We start from the raw sequence: 22,969 nt of genomic DNA, 5'->3' as shown, positions 1-22,969 counted from the left end.
GGCGTCTGTCAAAAAGTTGCGCTCTAGCGACACCGCGTGGCGGCAGCGTTACGCGCCGTCTGCGGTGAACCGGTTCACTCCGCTGTGGACTCGCTGACCCCGCAGCCATGGGCTCTGACTGCGCAGCGGGCGCCAGGTGCTCAAGGAGACCGTTTGAATCCATCCAAAAATTTGTTCTACCTAAGCGATTATCCTGCCATTTGTCACCATAATTTCGCTTCGAAAGCTGCGGATTGTGGTTTCCCCCCGTTTAGTCACGTCCCTGTCGCTTTAAAGCTCCAGACAAAACGACCCATATGATTTTCGACCTCCAATCATCATCACTCCCCTGGCCGAGAGTGCGAGCCCTTCTGCAGACGGACATGGCGAAAAAGGACAGATGTCTAAACAGAAGAGCGCAGTGTGGATATAAATGACAGCTATTTTCATGAAAACGAAGCTCTGAAATGCTAAGGAGGGGAGACGGTACTCCTTCGAGGCAGAGACCACTGAATCACCATGGTAGTAAGAGCCTTCTCTGACTGTTTTTGTTACCTGCATATTTGTGAATGTTTACTCGGCCTGTAGAATCTGACAGACATCAGTCACATCTCAATGATGATGTGCATGTCATGCAGATGTGCTGATATCATGCATCTGTCGAGAGCCTCAACAACTTTTTGCTACTTTTTGGTAAGATGCTGATGTAATGAATGTTCAACTTCAATACAAACCTTAACTAAACAAACCACACTTTGACAAAAATGTGCAAGATTTGTATCTTTAGGGGAACAACAGCTTGTCACAGGGATAATTCTCTCAAAGGGACACCTTTGTACCTTTCTTTAACCTTATAAGGTGCATAACTTAATAACTAATATGTACACTTATGGTAGTATTATGTACTTTTATGGTACTGTTATAAATCCTTTAGGGGTAAAGAAGGTACAAAGGTACCCTTTGAGGGTACTACCCCAGCGACAAGCTGTTTTACCCCTAAAGGTACAATTTTTGCATATTTTACCTGTCCCAGCTCATGACTTTGGAGAATACTCTAACTTAAATGAGAATTGTTGTCTGTTTGTAATAGTATTGGTATATCTAGTAGAACTAGCACATAATAAACAACTATTTAATTAATAATTAAGCCAAAGAAGAACTAGGACAGATAATAATATTAAACAAAAGAAAAATATCGTGACATTTCGAAAGAAATAAAAGAGTGTTTTAATTAATGTGTTTAAAAATAAATATAAAATATAATATTTCACTTTTTAATTTCAAATTTTCAGTATAATATCTTTCGATATGTATAATTGGACGACTATAGTTGAAAGCCCATTTATCATTTAGATACGCTGTACATAGCATACAAAATATTGTAATATAATATACAATATACATTTCCTTGTGTGGGACCATCTTTATAAAATGTGAAAGCAGCTATACATTTAGAAAAAAATATTAAGCCTGACATTTTAAAAAAAAGTATGTGGATTATATGTATAGAAAATAATTGGATTATTATAATTTGACAGCTGGAAAACCTTTATGTCACTTAGAGGACATTCTGCAAGTAACATATGTAATATATATTTTATTATAATGTCATTAATATATATATATATATATATAATATATTTTTCTTTGTGAGGGACCATCTGTATAAAATATACAATGGCAGTTACACATTTTAAGAAAAATATCAAGATTGGCATTTTAAAGAAAACATGTAACAAAAAGTGTATTAAAAAATTCACCTAAATTGAAAATCACAATTTTTTTGGTAATACTTCACAATAAGGTAATTTGTTAACATTAGTTAACTACATTAGGAAACAGAAACTAAGAATGAACAATACTTCTACAGCATTAATTAATCTTAATGTTATTTCAGCTTTTACTAATACATTATTAAAATAACAAGTTGTGTTTGTAAACATTAGTTAATGCACTGTGAACTAACATGAACAAACAATGAATGACTGTATTTTTATTAATATTAACAAAAATTAATAAATAGTGTAATAAATGTATTGTTTATTGTTTGTTCATGTTAGTTAACACATTAACTAATGTTAACAAATGGCACCTTATTGAAAAGTGTTAACTTTTTTTTTTTTTTTTTTTTTTTTGCTGTTTGTTTGTTTCAAATAGAGGTCATGATTCTCCCACGATCCAACTAATTTAGTGTAATTTACTAGAGGCTGTGACAAAATAATAATTGCTGCTGTCTATTGAAAAATGTTCAATTCATTTGAATTAATTATATTTAAAAATGGTTTGAATGAATGTTTCAGTGACTCACTCAGTTACTTCTACCATTGCTGAATGAGTCTGCTTTTTGAACGAGTCTCTTGAATGAATGCAATGACATATAATCACTTGTTTTTTTAATAATCACTTGTCACCACCTAGTGTAATCAACAAACGTTATTTGAAGCGCCAGTCTGAAGTGAAAATTACTTTCAAAAGATGTTTGCTCAGACAGTGTTTAAATCAGAACTATAAACTTTTATCCAGTACTTCTGTAACAGGTAATATTACTAATGAATGATTAGGGACGTGCAATATATATTGTCTACGATAATATCGTAATTGTGGTTTAAATTGTATGTGGTTTAAATTTGACATTATCGAGTATATCGCAAAATCCAAACAAAAACACACCCAGAGAGCTTGATAACTTAGATGTAAATTAGACTACTGTGCATGCGCATTTAGAGTTGACACGTGATTTAGACTATTAAAATACTTTTAGAATTCCTTCAGAATTCAAGCTAATGTGACCTTGATATAGTTAATATCACATGAAGAGTGCAGTTTTAGAGAATATCAGTACAATTGCAAATGTGATACTGATTTTATAAAACAGTCCAATAAGGTAATATAAATTGACTTATATTTTGCACAGAAGTTCTTCTTTTTCCTCTATTTCATCAACAAAAATTGTTTGAAACAAAGCCACAGCAGAACTATTTTGCAATGCACCATACGATGGTGTCTTACAGTGCACCACACGATGGTGTTTCGTAACTGAATCAGCCATTTGAACAAATCGGTTGAATGAATGAATCAGTGACTCACTCATGCAGTGATTCGCTGACACCTACTGGCAATTTCAGGTTTATATTTAAAGTATATTTTCCCTCAAAATTATTTCAAATATCACCGTTGAATAAAATACCAGCACAATAACATGCTCAGCAAAATATCGCCTGAATATCATTATTGATCAAATTTCAGAAAATATCAGGATATCATTTTTTGTCATTGTCTCACACTCCTATGAATTTCTGAAGACAGAAATGCTCTGTGGTTGTAAAGACTGTGAAGCTGTTTCCTAAACATGGAAACTGCTCTTTCTGTGTCAGCACGAATACAGATTTGAATGTTCCGGTATGACTTTGTTAAAGGAGAAGTCCACTTCCAGAAGAAAAAATTTCAGATAATGTACTCACCCCCTTGTCATCCAAGATGTCTCTACTTTTATTTTTTTTATAGTTATGTTTTTTGAAGGAAACATTTTAGGATATTTCTCCATATAATGAACTGCTATGGTGCCCCAAGTTTGAACTTCCAAAATGTAGTTTAACCCTTTAACTGTCACTCCCATTTTTTAACACAGATGTAAAAATGCACTATCCAGACTTAAATTTTGATAATTCATGAATGAAAACATTTTGTAATATGATTTTGATGTACATTTTCCATGGTAATGCAACGTCTGATTTTAAAATGCCTTTCAAAGGATGAATTTTGAGATTTTAAGTTTTGAGCTGATATGTAATTTCTTATGATTTCTAAAGTGTGATAGGGAAAAAGGCAATGAAGAAAGTCTTTTGTGACAAAGGTCAGAACTCATGTTATAATGTAGATTTTTTTAAGTTGCACTCTTGACATATATTAATCTATTACTTTTCCTACATAATTTCTAACACAAAAATATGGTCTTAGACTATTCCAACGATGTATAGTTTGTCATGATTAGATTAGGATTTATTTGTAATATGGTGACGTAAACTTTAAAGGGTTAAATGTGGCTTCAAACGATCCCAAATGCGGTTGTAAACAATCCCAGACGAGGAAGAAGGGTCTTATCTAGTGAAACGATTGGTTAATTTCATTAAAAAAATACATTTTAAATACTTTTTAATCTCAAACGCTCGTCTTGATTTTCTCTCCTTGAACTCTGTGTATTCTGGCTCAAGACAGTTAGGGTATGTCGAAAAACTCCAATCGTATTTTCTCCCTCAACTTCAAAAATCATTTCAAAATCATCCAACATCGCTGCAGAAGTACCGACCCAGTCTTTGCAAAGTGAACATGCAAAGAAGATCAAACACCCTTAACAAAAAAGGTAAAACAGCGATTTTGAAGTTGAGGGAGAACATAAGATGGGAGTTTTTCAACATACCCAAACTGTCATGAACCGGAAAAAAACAGTCCAGGCAGAGTAAGACAGGATGATACATTAAACATTATACATTAAATTTCTATACATTAAAAAGTATAGAAATTGTATTTTTTTTAATGTAAATAACCGATTGTTTCGCTAGATAAGAACCTTCTTTCTCGGCTGGGATCATTTACAACCGCATTTGGGATCGTTTGAAGCTGCATTTAAACTGCATTTTGGAAGTTCAAAATCGGGGCACAATATCAGTCCATTATATGGAGAAAAATCCTGAAATGTTTGCCTCAAAAACATATTTTTTTTATGACTGAGGAAAGAAAGACATGAACATCTTGGATGACAAGGGGTGAGTACATTATCTGTCAATTTTTGTTCTGGAAGTGGACTTCTCCTTTAAAGATTTATTAGACACAGACGATTCATTGTCATTCAGAAATAAGATTGCATGGGTGTTTAAATTGACAATACGATCTTTTAACGATTAACGTCTTTCTTTACGCAGCTCTACTTGATAATTACCTTTTTAAATGACAATCATACCAGCCTGTTGTTTGCAATGTAAATCAATATCTAATATTTAAACACTGAAGTCAATGTGCATCTCTATTAAGTCTGATGTTCTGTTGCAGCTCATAGTGGAAAAAACTGCTGAGCATCCATCTGTAGAGTTCTCCCTCGTTGAGGATGTGGCCCTTCACTGCACCTTTTTAATGGACAGACTGAACAAGCAGCGTCTGTTTCAACCAGACCTATGTGACGTAGACATCGTCCTCCTGCACCACAAGACTTCTTTCCAGGCACATAAAGGTGTCCTAGCAGCCTACAGCCCCTTCTTCCACTCACTGTTCGCGTCGAGTAAGGAGCTGCGGCGTGTGGAACTCTCTTTGGAGACCCTCAAGCCTCAAGGCCTGCAGCAGATCCTCAACTTCATCTACACGTCCAAGCTTCTGGTCTCCAGCTGCAATGCCCAAGACGTGCTCAAGGCAGCCACGGTGCTCCAGATGAGCAACATCGCCACTTCCTGCAGTGAGCTTATTACTAGAGGCTCGCTGGAAACCAGTCCCAGCGTGGACCAAGCCAAACAGGAAGTCAGCTCTCAGAACTGGAGCAACTCAGTGAACTCTAGCTTTCACATGGAGATCAAACAAGAGAAGGACCCCACCTGTGCCAGGATCTATGGAGGGAAAGGTGAAGCAAACCCATATGCTGTTCAGGTTGGCGATGGGCGTCCAGTGCAAGTAGGCGGCTGTAAAGTAGAGGGGAGGGAAACGGAAAATCTGAAGGATCCTGAAGATCTCGATTCATTTAACAGAGAGCAAATTATTGTAGAGCTGAACTTGAACAACCAGACACTTAATGTGTCTAAAGGTTTAGAGGGAAGTGCCGCAGCTCAGTCGCCCTCAGGACAACAGCTTTCTGGCAAAGGAAGGAGGAGCGATGAGACAGTTGAGGAATCGAGAGACAACGTGGCTTTGGAGGAGGAGGAAGATGAAGGTGAGCAAAGCGAAGATGACGATGTGAGACTTGAAGGCACCAGCGAGGAGGAAAGTGAGCATACGTTACCCTCATTCATGTCGGAAAGACCAATACGACAAACCCGGGCCTCCGCTGATGCTGTCGCGATGGTCTCCAAGAGAAACAGTGTGAGAGAGAGGCAGGAGACGGCTCATGGTGGGAACGGTGAGGAGCATCTGGATCAGGATAGCTTGAAGTTTCAGAGCTTCACCTGTGTGAGGTGCCCCAAGACATTCAACAACCGCTGGTACCTGGAGAAACACATGAACGTGACACACAGCCGCATGCATATCTGTGAAAAGTGTGGCAAGCGCTTCCTTATGGAGAGCGAGCTAGTGTTGCATCAGCAGACGGACTGTGAGAAGAGCATACAGGTAAGCATTTTTTAAAAAATACATACAAATGTTTACATTCTATAGATATTTTGTGATGGGGCACAAAGTCAGTTATGTCAGGGTGATACATCTGTGTACATATCATTAAGAAGAAAAGTATTTCTTCAAATTTCCAGATCAAAAAAATATCTTAACAAAATAAAAACAAACAACCACTGCAAAATAAAAAAAAATCTTATTAGATCAAACTCATCAAAGTTTTGACCTTTTGACCCAATTTGACCTTTTTTGACAGGACGTTAGTTTGAATTATTTTGTTTATCGTATTTGTTTTATTTGTTTTATTTTTTGTTTTGTTTATATATATATACAGTTTTATAGTATTTTATTCATTTTTATATTTTTAATTTTTATTATGAATGAAGAATTTATCATATTTGTTCCTTCAAAATTATATTAAAAAAAACATTTTTATAGTTTTAGATTTATTTATTTTGTTTTTATTGTATTCATTTTAGATATTTTTATACATTTTTACATTTTATTTTTATTATGAATTAAGAATTTATCATATTATATATATATATATATATATATATTCCCTTCAAAATTATATTAAAAAACATTTTTTTAGATTTATTTATTTCTTTTATTTTTATTGTATTTATTTCAGATATTTTTATATATTTTATTTATATTATAAATTATGAATTTTTTATATTTGTTTATATATATTCCTTTAAATTATATAATTTTTAAAAAAGATCTTTATATTTTTAGTTGTATTCATTTTATTTGTGTGTGTGTGTGTATATATATATATATATATATATATATATTTTTTTTTTTAATCATAATTATATTAAAAAATATTTTTACATTTTTAAATGTATTTATATTTTTATTTAATTTATTTCATACATTCGTAAATTTTATATAATAACTTAAGAATTGATCATATTTGTTATTGATATGGATATCACGATGAAGAAAGTAGTTTTACTTTTTTTTATTATTTTTTGAATATAAAATATGTGACCCTGGACCACAAAACCTGTTTTAAGTAGCACAGGTGTATTTGTAGCAACAGCCAACAATACATTGTATGGGTCAAATTTATCGATTTTTCTTTTATGCCAAAAATCATTAGGATATTAAGTGAAGATAGTTTTCCATGAAGATATTTTGTACATTTCCTACCATAAATATATCAAAACATAATTTTTGATGGTAATATGCATTGCTAAGAACTTCATTTGGACAACTTTAAAGGTAATTTTCTCAATATTTAGATTTTTTTTTGCACCCTCAGATTCCAGATTTTCAAATAGTTGTATCTCAGCCAAATTTTGTCTTATTCTAACAAACCATACATCAATGGAAAGCTTTCAGATGATGATCTCATTTTCCAAATGTCCAAATTCCAAATATGACTGTTTTTGTGGTCCATGGTCACATATATGTCATTTCATTTATATGAAATTTAATGGCTTCAGTGCTTATTAATATTTGAGAAACGTTCACATTCATACAAACATGCAAGTTCAATAGACACGACTGCATTTGTTTTAACTGGTCTTGTCATTTTGTAGTGTCTAGCGTGTGGAAAAGCTTTCAGGAAACTGTGGTCACTCCATGAGCACAATAAGATTGTTCACGGCTATGCTGAGAAGAAGTACACATGTGAGATTTGTGAGAAGAAATTCTACACAATGGCTCATGTACGCAAGCACATGGTTGGTAAGTTGTGCTAGTGCTATTTTCTCTCTCTAACCTTTACTCACAGTCTTTCATACTTTAAACAGTAAACGTTTACTTTTTTTTGACTAATCTTTTACTTGTTGTACGCATCCTTAGCCCACACAAAAGAGATGCCATTTACCTGTGAGACATGTGGCAAGTCTTTTAAAAGGAGCATGTCACTGAAGGTCCACTCCCTCCAACATTCAGGAGAAAAGCCTTTCCAATGTGAGGTACGGTCAGATTAAACAATAAAACAGGAGAAGCTGTGAGTCATTAAAAAAGACATAATAAGTACATGAACATTTATTACAATTACTTAAAGGATTAGTTCACTTTCAGAACAAAAATGTACAGATAATGTACTCGCCCCCTTGTCATCCAAGATGTTCATGTCTTTCTTCAGTTGTAAAGAAATGTTTTTTGAGGATTTCCGGATTTCTCTTCATGTACTGGACTTCTATGGTGCCCCCAAATTTGAACTTCCAAAATGCAGTTTAAATGCAGCTTCAAAGGGCTCTAAATGATCCCAGCCAAGGAAAAAGGGTCCTATCTTTTTTTTTTTTTTAATTACAATTTATATACTTTTTAACCTCGAATGCTTGTCTCATCTAGCTCTAGCTCCGGTCATGACAGTTAGGGTACGTCTGAAAACCCCCATCTCATTTTCTCCTCCAACTTCATCATCATAAGCAGAAGTACCAACCCAAAGTTTACAAAGTGAACATGCAAAGAAGATCATACATCCTTTACAAAAAAAGGTACAAACAGCGATATATGGCAATTCTGAAGTTGGAAGAGCAAATGAGATGGGCGTTTTTAGACGTACCCTAATTGTCATGACCAGAAAAAAAACAGTTCATTGCAGAGCTAGACAAACTGTAATATTTTTTTTTAGAAAATAGCCACTTTCGTTTTCCTAGATAGACCCTTATTGATCGGCTGGGATCATTTATAGCCCTTTAAAGCTGCATTTAAACTGCATTTTGGAAGTTCAAATTTAGGGGGCACCATAGAAGTCCATTACATGGAGAGATAAACTGAAATGTTTTCCTCAAAAAATTTCTTTACTACTGAAGAAAGACATGAACATCCTGGATGACAAGGGTGTGAGTACATTATCTGTAAACTTTTGTTCTGGGAGTGAACTAATCCTTTAATAAAAATTTAATTATTTAATAGAAAATTATTTATTTTATTTTGGCGAGTCGCCGGCAAGTAAATGCAATCCTGGTTTTAGTGCTGTATATTGTGAATATGACATATTTTATTGAATAAACAATTGAGCAAACATAAAATGTTTTCCGCATAGTGATATAAACAATAACTGGGTTAGGGCCCTATGATTTCCGCGGTGCAGAAAACGAGTTATACAGATAAAAACAGTTTACTGAATGAAGCGAAATGTCACGGAATTTGTCAAAGTTTGAATGAATTAATCAAAAGTAGGTCATTACACTGATATCAAGCCACAATAAATATTACGCCGCAAAAATGCCATTTAAATGTGAAACCTGCATGTTCTGTGTGTCTCTGATTTAATGAATGGAGCAGATGAGCGGGTTTGTTTACTACACGCACTGAAGCGCACGTGACGCTCACGGTAATTTCAGCGTCTGTCGTCTCACTAAATTAGGACATAAATACATGAACAATATCTGCTGAAAGTCACTTCATGAGCATTTGACCATTCCATTTTAGGAAAACTAGCGTTATATCATATACACACAGAAATGTAAAGGTAGACACGGCAACCCGTCAAAATAAACGTCCGGTTTAACTTAAAGACATGTGCCAGATATATATTACTACTATTACTACTACTACTAAAATTAAACAAACATTATTTTTTAGGGTATAATCACACAACATTTTTTCCATGTTTTAATTTTAATAGTAAGTTCCCCTTTATTTGCCAAAAAAAAAAGTTTGCTTAATTTTCAATAATTAAAGATAAATTAAATTCATGTTTTATGCCTTCATTTGATAACCAGAACATTTTAAATACATAACACAGAATTTCAGAGGTTAAAAAAAACTTTCATAAGGCTATTTTAAGTATAAATGTGAATAAATCAAGTATGAATTCAAATAATTAGACGTGCTAAAACACAGAATTTGATAACAACAAAACATGGTGAGAAAAAATAAAACATTTCATAGGGCCCTAAACATGTCATTTTTGTTAAAGCTTTATTAAACTGATGTGAAGTTTCATGATTTTAATTAATTAGACATGCTCTTTGATTGATCAAATTTAATTTAACCATTAAAAAGAAGTTTTAAAACTGAAAAAACGGAATTTGGAAAAAAATAAAACAGAATTTTGGAAAAAATAAAATGGATTTCATAGGGCCCTACTGGGTAAAGATAGGATTTGCGCCATAGCATTGCACAGTTTAATTGACCAATCAGCATCCATTCTGTTTCATAATTTTCATTATTAACTGCTGGCCATGTTTAAAATTTGTCCATTCCTTGTCCTTAAGGTCTGCAGTGAGCGATTTCAGTATAAATACCAACTGCGCTCTCACATGAGCATTCACATCGGACACAAGCAGTTTATGTGTCAGTGGTGTGGGAAGGACTTCAATATGAAACAGTATTTTGATGAACACATGAAGACACACACAGGTGAGATGCTTATACACATGCATTGCACTTAGAAATCCTTTCTACAGTCTGTATAAGATGTCTTGTTTTTTTCTAGGAGAGAAACCATATATTTGTGAGATCTGTGGGAAGAGCTTCACTAGTCGACCCAATATGAAGCGGCACCGGCGTACGCACACGGGAGAGAAGCCTTACCCCTGTGAAGCATGCGGCCAGCGTTTCCGCTTCTCCAACATGCTGAAAGCTCACAGAGAGAAGTGTTCCCAGGTCAGGAACCCTCCACTGCTGGACTCCTCCGCTATAACCAACCAAACGGAAACAGCTGCAAACCAAGAACTGCCGGTCGGGATGGAAACGCTGAGAGATATCAGCCCACATCTGCATGGCGTAGTCTCTTTTCCATCATCTATGCTTCCCTCAGTGGACGGGGGTCCGTCACATTCTCAGCTGCGTTCCCTTACGCCGCTCTACTCCGCTGGAAGGACAGACTCCAGGAACCTGTAACTACTGCTCTGTATTATAATATTGTTTCTTTGTGAGGCAGAGACACTTTTTATGTAGCCGAGTTTGAGATTTCATTTCTTTTCATGTCATATTCTCTGATACTCATTCTAATATCCCTTCCGTTCCCATAGTTAGGCAAAGAAGTATTAGGTAAGATACTAAAACTATTACCCAGATATACAAAACTAAATGTTAAGACATATATATGCTTTTATGTACAGGATATTAACTGAAAAATAAATAGACAAAGCATATTCGGTTTATATAGCTTTCGGATTACTTTTTATGGGGTTAGATGCTTTATTTTATGTCGAAGTTTGTCAATAAGCACTATTTGTGTTTAGGGTGATGACCTGTGATATATATATACATAAATGGAGACTTCATTACGTAAATGGAGACTTCACTAGTGAGTAAGGCAGGTCTTGATGGTGGAAATGTGCAGTTAGTAAATTCTGTTTTGGCACTTTTATGGTTTGTTTGTGTAAGGTTTTTTATAAACATGTATTTAGCCCTTACACTACCAGTCAAAAGTTTTTGAACAGTAAGATTTTTCATGTTTTTTAAAGTAGTCTTTTCTGCTCACCAAGCCTGCATTTATTTGATCCAAAGTACAGCAAAAACTATGAATTTACTATTTTAAAAACTGTTTTCTATTTGAATATATTTTAATATGTAATTTATTCCTGTGATTTCAAGCTGAATTTTTGGCATCATTAGTCCAGTCACATGATCCTTCAGAAATCATTCTTATATTCTGATTTGCTGCTCAAAAACATTTACTATTATTATTATATTTAAAAATGTTTTTCAGGATTCTGAATAGAAAGTTCAGAAGAACAGCATTTATCTGAAATAGAAATCTTTTGTAACATCATAAATGTCTGTATCATCACTTTTGATCAATTTAAAGAATCCTTGCTAAATAAAAGTATTAATTTCTATAATTAATACAAAACAAAATTTATAGTGTATAATGTTACAAAAGTGTTTTATTTCAGATAAATGCTGATCTTTGGATCTTTCTATTCATCAGAGAATCCTAAAAAAATGTACTTAACTGTTTTAAATATTGATAATAATAATAATAATAATTATTGTTTCTTGAGCACCAAATCAGCATATTAGAAAGATTTCTGAAGGATCATGTGACATTGTAGACTGGAGTAACGATGCTGAAAATTTAGCTTTGAACACAGGAATAAATTACATCTTAAAATGTATTCAAATAGAAAACAGTCATTTTAAAAAGTAAAAATATTTCAACATTTTACTGTTTATGCTGTACTTTGGATAAAATTAATGGAGGCTTGGTGAGCAGAGGAGACTTCTTTAAAAAAACATGAAAAATCTTACTGTTCAAAAACTTTTGACTGGTAGTGATTTTGTGATAGTTTGATCATTTCTGTTAGACTTTTTGTTGTATTTGTTCAGAAGCACCTTAAAAATTTAAATTCAATCGATTCTCCATCTTTGTCTAAATTGCAAATGACTATAATTTGCATGTTGTCAACATGGAAATTTATGAGTCAAGTATACAGCATTTGTTTTGGTAAAAATTTCAAAAACCTTGAGGGTTTGTGTTTTTGGTGATGTTCAAATTCATGAATGTGTTTAGGCTGAACTTTAACAAGTGAGCCATTTAACAGGTGAGCTATTAGAGATTGTATTATACTATTAACAAAAAAATGTGTTGTTCTCCACTATTTAGTATTCATCAGTCTCATGCAGACTCTAATGTTTGATCTGAATTAAAAATCTATTTTTTATTGTTTTTAACTGGTTGTTTTTGCACTTGTAGACAGGAATCGTATAGTTTCAGATCTGTAAATGTTTTTACACAGCAATATTTTTGCTATTTTTTATGTATTGGATATTACAATCTTATTTTATTGCCGTAGTGTTTTCATTTCTGTCTATGTTATTAAGAATGTTTTGGTCTATGCACAGTACTTCAAAACCTGAGAGATGTTCAGATCTCTTCATTCCAGAGTGTTTGTGTTAGCAGCACTAGCTGTTTATTATTGATACATGATGAAAAAATGACTCTGAAGCTCAATCCGGGATCCAACATGAAAGTCATGACGTCAAGCAGTATCAACAAGAAAAACAGATAGCATACATAATATGAAATCCTTGTAGTCTTTCACCTTTTTCATTGTATGTGGCTTTGGAGGGTGTTTAACTATATTTGTGTTAACATTTACCACAGACTATTGTGTTTTCTTGTTCATGTTTTCATTTTAGTTTGGTCATTGTCTACAGTATATTAGGTTATTATTCAGTCACTGCCATTTATTTCTCTCTCTCCTTTTTTTTTTTTTGAATGTAAGAACATTGTACTTGGTCATATTTGTAAAATGTTCAATTGTCGTTGTCATCTAAAACAACATAATAGAATGATAGAAATCAATGTACATGGATATTTAAATAACTCAAATGATTCAACATTTAATGACCCGAAATGACTAACAAAGCATTCTTATGAAAAAAAAAAATGGTCTTGTGTTTGTCTCCATCTGCTGAGTTTTTTTGGAACAGCAGCACCAAACACTGCTAACTAATCACTGTATAACAACATTAATCAAAGTCTGTGACCGATGATTCAATGGAATATGTAATGCTTTTTTATGAAGATGTGGGCAACATTGTTTACTGTGTGTTTTCTCAAGCTGTTGATCACATCTTTGTGAGTCTCAAGGTGTTCAGACGTACTCCAAGCACTGTGGCCCCTGCAGCATAACGGATCTCCCTCAGGATCCCATTCCAACAGTTCTCCTTCTCCTCAAACCTGTCAGGCAAATTTCACAATTTAAATCTCAAATTTCAACTTAAGTCTCATTAAACTAGTTTTAATTGAACCTAAATACTCACCTCCATATGTCGTTCATTTCAGTAGGCTCCAGTTTTTCTGTTGTCTCATTGGGCATCATAGCAAAACCCCCTACAGCATACAAGCAGCCGCCCAGTTCGATCAGGTTAAGAGAGCTTCTTTCCTGAGGAAACTCTACAAACTCCGACCAGCTAAGCAGGAGACAAACAAGTGAGCATCTTATCTCAGTTAAGGAGTCTAATTAAGACAAAAGAGTGTGAATTACGTGTTGCTGGCGATGTCATAGACCTCCACACTGTTAGTCAGGCCGTTATCGGTGACTCCAGTCACAACGTAGATTTTGTTTTTGTAAACAGCAGTGCCGAACAGCGAGCGGGCGGTTTTCATGGGTGCCAGATCCTTCCATTCAAACTTAGAGGGGTCATAGACACATACTCTCCTCAGGCATTTCCTGTGCATCACATTTAAGTTATGAAAACCAAAGACAACCTGGTGTAGTGTGTTTATAAAGTGAGATAAAAGCAGTTTACTCACTTGCTCTCAGTTTTTCCACCTATCACATAGACCAGTCCTTTGTGCGAAATGATTCCATGTCCATAAACTGCGTATGGAAGAGGGTCCGACTCTCCCCATTTGAATGACCTGTGTGAAAAGAAATGATCATTTAAAACAAATAAGCATTCAACCATGTCAAACAGATCTACCAGAAACAAGATTTTATAGCCGCATAAATCGCATTATAGCAGTGATTATTGGGGTTCAAGCACTTTAAGGCATTTAAGCACATATGGAAAAAGACATTTTGTTTATCAAGCCTCTAACTACCTAAATCAATAATTAAATATAGCATTTTTCGACAAATCCAGGTAATTATGACTTTTGACGTTTATGACTGTGCTCCACCTATGATTAGAATTGAATAAAACTTTGCATACTTGTTTAGAATCATCTGTCACATATACTCACCTATTTTCGTGAAGTTTTGAGTTTTCATTTAGGATTTATAGGCTTTTGGGTATATTTGGCCACACCCCTTTTAAAAATGGCTCTTTTATACCTAACCAAAGTGTCAGGTTCAAAATTTTTCTTGATAATTATTGATCTAGAGAGTCTGGAAAATTGCACTGCAGTGGTTTTTTCAAGATTGAGCAAAAAACCTAGGACTAGTTTGCAAAAATAGTTTTTTTTTTTTTTTTTTTTACATATTCTCAGTGATTTAACAAACAATTTGATTGGCAGCAGTGGTTCTAGAGGTAAAGTTGTTTGGAATGAGGAGGTCTATGATATGATATGAATATTGTGTGTATGTGTGAAAATCCACACAATATACAATGCGATATCGCTCTCCAGTGGCCGATTTATTTCCAATTTCTCACAGACAGACCAGTCAAACAGGCCAGCCGAGTTTCGTTTCGATCTGCCTCCATTAACCTTGTCTAATAGGTGCGCAAAATTCATTGGCTAATTACAGCCATGTTTTTTGAGATACATAAATGTCCTTACAGATGCTTGTGGCACTTTGGACAAAGACACTGCATAAGAATTGTAATGTGGATCGGACAAATGGTTGCATACTTAGAGCCTCAGAAACCTGAACTAAAGTCAAATGTTGATTCGGCAATGGCTCTGATGGATTCGCTAAGTTCATTGTGTGAAGGACTAATTCAAATCGGTAAATAAAAAAGTTAAATTCAGGCCTACGCAGGACGAAAGCTTATGTCTATGCTTATGTCACATCCTATCTACTGAGAAAACATTCATCTGACTGATTTTTAAAGACAACATAGATGTCTTCTTAGCTACATATGATATCCCACAATCCTGTGGGTTTGATTTCATTATATTTGAGCTAAAAAAAAATTAAAATGGCACCTGAAACCTGCAGTTGGTGGTTAGTTTGTGTGTAAATGTATGTTTTTTACCCAACTTTTTTAAATGTAGATTTCCAACAAGCATTATAGTGCCTCAGAAGCCATCCGAAACAAGTTTCAGGAGGTACCTTTATTCACAAACACTGCCGGTGAATTCCTAGTGTGTACAAGCACGTTTGGCAATAAAGCTCTTTCCGATTTCGGATTTCAGCAGCGAAGCAATAAGTCAACTGACAAAGCTTTTGTACACAGCCTGACTGAGTAAAATCTTTCTAACGATTTATTAAAACAACAGACTCATACGAGTCATTTGTTTGTGAATCAGACTACACAGGTTGCACTGAACCTCGTAGTGAAAACACTGCTGTGATCTGTGACACATTTATAGTGTGTCATGTAAGAAAATTAGAAAGAAAACTTATTTCAACAAATTTAAAGGAGAAGTTCACTTCCAGAACAAAAATTTACAGATAACTTTTCTCACCCCCTTGTCATCCAAGATGTTCGTGTTTTTCTTTCTTCAGTCGATAAGAAATTGTTTCTTGATTCTTTAATGGTGCCCCCAAGTTTGAACTTCCAAAATGAAGTTTAAATGCAGCTTCAAATGGCTCTAAACGATCCCAGCCAAGGAAGAAGGGTCTTATCTAGCGAAACGATTGATCATTTTCAAAACAAACTGACAATTTATATACTTTTTAACTTCAAATGCTTGTTTTGTCAAAGTCTGCGTGAACAGACTTAGACAAGATTACATAGTCTACGAGACAAGACAAGCATTTGAGGTTTGAAAGTATATAAATTGTCAATTTCTTTCAAAAATGACCGATTGTTTCGCTAGGTAAGACCCTTTTTCCTCGACTGGGATCATTTAGAGCCCTTTGAAGCTGCATTTTAAAACTGCATTTTGGAAGTTCAATCTTGAGGGCACCATTGAAGTGTTTGCCTCAAAAAAAATTATTTACGACTGAAGAAAGAAAGACATGAACATCTTGGACGACAAGGGAGTGAGTAAATTATCTGTAAATTTTTGTTCTGGAAGTGGACTTCTATTTAAGTGAGAATTTGCAAACTTACAATTTTCATATTTCTGACATGCATAAACACACCAACATTCTCACACTTTGTGCAACCCACGTTCTGTGAATGTATGTCATTTGCTTTGTGATTGTACTCACTGTCTGTCGTAGACCATAACAGAATCTAGTGCACGTTCTCCCTCCTTCAGCTCTTTTCCTCCCACCACATAGATGGAGTTCTCAGCCTCAGCCAAACCGAACAGACAGCGAGGGTCTGGTAGTGAGGGCATCCCCAACCATTCAGAGCTCATGGGATCAAACTGTTGAATAAAGAAGAGCTCAGATTAAAAGACAATGATCTAACAGCATTTTTACAAATATAATTCTTTGATTCCTTCTACACAATCTCTTTAAAGGTTGAATTACATGAGGAAAATGTCATGCAGGCAACATTAAAAACATGACGCACGAGGTTCAAAGCTTTAACAGCTGTTCTGAAGCAAAACAGATCCTGAGGGTCATTCTCACAAATGTATTTTTGGAAGCAGAGATTCATGATGCTTTAAGTCATTGATTAGTAACGCAAACATATTTAGCAACATTAGCAAGACCTGTCCGTGCGTTACCTGAAGAAAGTATGAACTGAATGGCTGATCTTTGTTCTCCTCGTTGTACATCAGACCTCCAGCAACAAAGACCTGATTTTCCTTCGTGACAAGGCTGCAGTGGTTCTTAGGGATCTCGGTGGACGAAGACGCCACGTAGCATTCGTTTGCACCAATGTCATACGCTACTGTCCCCGTGTCGCTAATCATCAATATAAGGTCTGTTTGAAACATTCCAAAACGTGGATTGTTGTTTAGGATCCCCGGCAGCAAACCCTCCTCATCCTCGTCCTCAGAATCCACCGTCTCGCCTTGCTTCTTGACCCTTTTGACCCTGTGTATCAGTCCTTTCTGTGCATCCTTGACAATCTGAAGCTCCTTCTTGAGCTCCTGATTCGTCCTGATCAATCTATGCCCCTCGACTTTCTCTTTAAAATAACTCGTCGGAATAAGACGGAAACGTACGCAGTGTAGAAGTTGTGCCAAGTCCTTCAATCTCTCACCTGTGTCGTACTCCACCCATTCCATGAGAGATTCAAACACCAGCTCTTCTCGGTCCACATTCAGAGAGTCACACGTGATAATAGCCGCCAACTCGCTGGGACCCAACTGATGGAAGTCCTGGTCCCGAATGATGAGGGCATACCGGTCACAGATGAAGTCCCGCGCCTCCATAGCCAAACGTGGACAGTCCAGCAACAGTCCCAGTCTGAAGATAGCCAAACAGTTACTGAGAACCAGCTTCTGCTGTAGATACGAGACACAAACGCTGAAGATTGATGGAATCTGGTACATGTTGGCCGCCATGAAGATGTCTTGGACGTTATGCTCAGTCAGGTTAATATCTGAGGTGTATATGTACCTCAAGATCATTCCCATGACCCCAGGTTCGATGTCTTTTAGAACAATCTCCCGCTTTTTGCTCTCTTCCAGATCTGAAAGGAACATGGCTTTGAAGTAAGGACTGCTGGCGGCTAGCACTAGACGATGACAAGGAAACTCTTTGTCTTTGATCTTCAGAACGCAGTCCACAAACTTGTTAGAATCCAGGAGATCACAGAGCCCATCTTGTAGGAGCGTTTGCTGGTACATCCGCGGCTCCGTGACTGGGTCCACCGACATGGAGGCCATCTTGTTATGGTTTGATATGATATTTCAGTAGGAGGGAGGGGTGTCCTGGTCCTCTCCCACTGCAGAACTGAACTGACTGTGTTAACACTGTTACTCTAAAAGAGAAATGGCGGAGGATGTGACGCTTCGGTGTGACCTCCGCTCCTCAGCTGTCACAAGTTATCAGCTACTGACTATCCATCTATATATAGAAATGCGCAAATGAACCACACTTAGGGCCTGAAATACAAGCTGTCCCTCCCTTCCCCCCACTAAAACAGATCAGGCCAACAGCTGACATGTTGCTCACTGGGACTATTAAGTTGAAGATCCTATGGAGAACAACAGTAGAGCGCAACAAGATGGCTGTGAAATGTGAACAACTTGAAAAGAATGTCAGAGTGAAAGAAAAGATGGAAATTAGACCCATTTAAGATGTGTTTCAAAATAGAACTGCCTGTTGCTTTGGGAAATAATGTCCACTTACACTCTTAAAAATAAAGGTTCCAAAAAGGAGTTTTTGCAGTGAAGAACCATTTTTGGTTCCACAATGAACCTTTCAGTGAACAGTTCCTAAAAGAACCATTATGAATAATATTATAAACATCTAAAGAACCTTTTCTGTATTTGAAAGGTTCCATGGATGTTCAAGGTTCTTCATAGAACCATTGATGCTAATAAAGAACCTTTATTTTCAAGAGTGTAGTGGAGCCCTCTAGTGGAGCTATTATGTATTATGTTGCACCTACATCTCTTAGCATCAATTCATTGAACAAGCAGTGCCAACCTTTGAATTTTTTTTTTTTTTTTAGACAGGAATGTCCCAGGCTAGACTCAAACCTGGGTACCATGAGCACACCAGTGCAATATAAGTCATTACATTTTTCTTGTTTTGACATTTTTTAATGCAAGGAGGGCTGCAGTTGGCAGGGAGGACAGGAATAGAAAACTTGTATTACGGTTCAACCACTGATGTCACATGGACTATTTTAATGATGTCCTCACTACGTTTCTGATATGTGTCAGTTGCATTGCTGTTTATGCGGGATCAGAAAGCTCTTCTATTCCATCAGAAATATCTTAATTTGTGTTCTGAAGATGAACGAAGATCTTACAGGTTTGGAACAACATGAGGGTGAGTAATTAATGACAGAATTTTTATTTCTGGGGGAACTATCCCTTTAAGAAAACAATTCCAGTTTGAGGTTCTAAAGCTTTCTAATGGTACACTCTTAAAAATAAAGGTTTCAAAAGGGAAAGTCTAATTTGTGCTAATAATCCATGTAAGGTGACAAAAATCCAAAGGGAGACTGAAAACTAGGAGATGTGTAATTGTGTGCTGATAACAGCATAGCAGACCTACAGTATTCATCAGTGTATATTTTAGGCCCATTAATCAACTCAAATCTCTAGTGTGCCACTCAAAGCTCGATGTAGGACAAAGCCTAATAGAGAAATGTGTTCACACCGTATCATTTTCTAGAGTGTGACATGAGTAAAGGAAAAATGTGACTGCATAACGTTTAATGTTGTGAAGTGACTAAGATCTGTGTGGTTTAAATGTCCTATTGTGACTATTGTTTCAGTTCAGAACTATGCAAAATAAAAATAGAAGCTTGTTTAACATGTTGTTCCTAACATGTATGTTCTATGTCATAATAACGGCTTATTGTAATGGATATTTATAATTAAAGGGATAGTTCACCCAAAAATAAAAATTCTGTCAATAATTACTCACCCTCATGTCGTTCCAAACCTGTAAGACCTTCATTCATCTTCAGAACACAAATTAAAATACTTTGGATGAAATCTGAGCATTTTGACCCTGCATAGACAGCAGTGTAACTGGCACGTTCACGGCCCAGAAAAATAGTAAGGACATTGATAAAATAGTCCATGTTCAACTGTAATGGTGTGAATCTATGAGAATACCTTTTGTGCGTAAAGAAAACAAAAATAATGACTTTATTCAAGATGTGGACCCAGATGTGCTGCGCCTTGTTTTCAATCAGAGGAATGAACAGCCATGCGTTGTAGTACACTCGTGAACAGGCGGCAGAGATGGTCTTACGGGTTTGAAATGACATGGGTGAATAATTATTCAATTATTTTCATTTTCATTTTTGGGTGAACTGTCTCTTTAACTAAAACTGGAATTTATGACCATGAAACCCCTGTTTTTTTTTTTTTTTTTTTTTTTATTTACTGAAAATATCTGTAAAAAATAATTTAAAAAAACTATTTCAATAAGTTAATTAAGTTAATAAGAAAATATTACTCATTTTCATTGTTTAGCTTGATGTACTAACTGAAATAAAATATATACACATTTAAAAAATGAATAAAACAATAAAAACACAACATACAATTGAGGTCAAAAGTTTACATACACCTTAATTAATTTACCAAAATAAGAGGGATCATACAAAATGCATGTTATTTTTTTATTTAGTACTGACCTGAATAAGATATTTCACATAAAAGATGCTTACATATAGTCCACAAGAGGAAATAATAGTTGAACTTATAAAAATGACCCGGTTCAAAAGTTTATATATGCTTGTTTCTTAAAGGAGAAGTCCACTTCCAGAACAACAATTTATAAATAATTTACTCACCCCTTGTCATCCACAATGTTCATGTCCTTCTTTCTTCAATTGTAAAGAAATTATGTTTTTTTAAAGAAAACATTTTAGCATTTTTCTCCATATAATGGACTGCTATAGTGCCCCAAGTTTGATCTTACAAAATGTAGTTTAAATGCGGCTTCAAACGATCCCAAATGCGTTTGTAACCGATCCCAGCTGAGAAAGAAGGGTCTTATCTAGCGTAACGATCGGTTATTTTAATAAAAATAATACAATTTATATACTTTTTAATGCCAAATGCTCGTCTTGTCTTATTCTGCCTGGGCTGTTTTTGTTCCGGTTCATGACAGTTAGGGTATGTCGAAAAACTCCCATCTCATGTTCTCCCTCAACTTCGAAATCGTCCTATATCACTGTTTTACCTTTTTTGTTAAGGGTGTTTGATCTTCTTTGCATGTTCACTTTGCATAGACTGGGTCAGAACTTCTGCAGCGATGTAGGATGATTTTGAAATGATTTTCGAAGTTGAGGGAGAAAATACTGAGTTTTTTGACATACCCTAATTGTCCTGAGTCAGAATACACAGAGGTCAGGGAGAGAAAGGCAAGACGAGCGTTTGAGATTTAAAAAGAATTTAAATTGTATTTTTTTTAATGAAAATAACCGATCGTTTCACTAGATAAGACCCTTCTTCCTCGGCTGGGATCGTTTACAACCACATTTGGGATCGTTTGAAGCCACATTGAATGATCCACAGCTGTGTTTTTTTTGTTTAGTGATAGTTGTTCATGAGTCCCTTGTTTGTCCTGAACAGTTAAACTGCCTGCTGTTTTTAAGAAAAATCCTTCAGGTCCCACAAATTCTTTGGTTTTTTAGCATTTTTGTGTATTTGAACTCTTTCCAACAATGACTATAAAACTTTGAGATCCATCTTTTCACACTGAGGACAACGGAGAGGCTCATATGCAACTATTGCATAAGGTTCAAACGTTCATCATCATCATCATCATCATTTTATTCCTTTCATGAAAATGCATTATTTGTACAAGGCACATACAATTCATTTAAGTTTTCCTTTACATTTCCATGATCAGAAAGGAGCAGATAGAAGAATAATTTTCTTATATTTATCTGCCCCCTCGTTCACTGATACTCTAGAAGGAACATGATGCATTAAGAGCCGGGGGTGAAAACTTTTTGAATTTGAAGATCAGGGTAAATTTAACTTATTTTGTCTTCTAACTTTTTTAGTTGCAAATGAGTCCATCAGTTGTCCTCAGTGTCAAAAGATGGATTTCAAAATTATACAGTGATTGTTGGAAAGGGTTAAAATAGACATAAATTCTGAGAAACCAAAGAATTTGTGCGACCTAAAGGATTTTTCTGATGAACAGCAGGCAGTTTAACTTTTCAGGACAAACGAGAGACTCAAGAACAACTATCACTAAACAAAAACCACAGCTGTGGATCATTCAGGTAACAACACAGTATTAAGATTCAAGTATATGTACATTTTTGAGCAGGGTCAGTTTTATAAATTCAGCTATTATTTTCTCTTGTGGACTATACGTAAACATATTTTATGTGAAATATCTTATCCAGGTCAGTACTAAATAAAAAAAATAACATGCATTTTGTATGATCCCTCTTATTTTGGTAAAATAATTAACATTTTGCAGATTCTGCAAGGTGTATGTAAACTTATGCCCTCAACTATATATATAAAAAACAAGTATAAAAATAACAACATTAAAAATATTATTAGAAACTATAATAGTGTCCCATTAATACTCATATAAATAATATAAAAAATATTGAGAAGGACTGAAATAAAAGACAACCC

The 22,969-nt window shown here is 35.2% G+C and overlaps 2 protein-coding genes across 4 annotated transcripts; one reads left to right on the top strand and one right to left on the bottom strand.

Moving 5' to 3' along the window:
* The first annotated feature begins 99 nt into the window (after positions 1-99).
* zbtb47a (zinc finger and BTB domain containing 47a) lies at positions 100-13,559 on the top strand. 3 transcript variants are annotated; one of them, XM_051096126.1, is made up of 6 exons: positions 100-501; positions 5,026-6,285; positions 7,839-7,986; positions 8,104-8,219; positions 10,476-10,620; positions 10,697-13,559. In XM_051096126.1, exons 1-6 carry the CDS (start codon positions 499-501, stop codon positions 11,101-11,103), a joined length of 2,079 nt encoding a protein of 692 aa, XP_050952083.1. In that variant the 5' UTR covers positions 100-498; the 3' UTR covers positions 11,104-13,559. The 3 variants fall into 3 exon arrangements, with proteins under 3 accessions (XP_050952083.1, XP_050952076.1, XP_050952067.1); XM_051096119.1 differs by having other exon boundaries at positions 100-504; XM_051096110.1 differs by lacking the exon at positions 100-501 and adding an exon at positions 549-672.
* A 23-nt stretch (positions 13,560-13,582) lies between these two features.
* On the bottom strand, positions 13,583-18,721 carry klhl40a (kelch-like family member 40a). The gene is made up of 6 exons (XM_051096139.1): positions 17,450-18,721; positions 16,983-17,143; positions 14,471-14,578; positions 14,202-14,387; positions 13,978-14,127; positions 13,583-13,894 (listed from the first exon to the last, which is right to left on the bottom strand). The coding sequence occupies exons 1-6, from the start codon at positions 18,557-18,559 to the stop codon at positions 13,783-13,785; spliced, it is 1,827 nt and encodes a 608-aa protein (XP_050952096.1). The 5' UTR covers positions 18,560-18,721; the 3' UTR covers positions 13,583-13,782.
* Positions 18,722-22,969: the final 4,248 nt, after the last annotated feature.

The sequence above is a fragment of the Labeo rohita genome, chromosome 2 (assembly GCF_022985175.1).
Source record: "Labeo rohita strain BAU-BD-2019 chromosome 2, IGBB_LRoh.1.0, whole genome shotgun sequence".
Classification (NCBI taxonomy): domain Eukaryota; kingdom Metazoa; phylum Chordata; class Actinopteri; order Cypriniformes; family Cyprinidae; genus Labeo; species Labeo rohita.
Note: the sequence above shows the minus strand (reverse complement) of the source record. Positions and strands in the feature narration are given on the sequence as shown.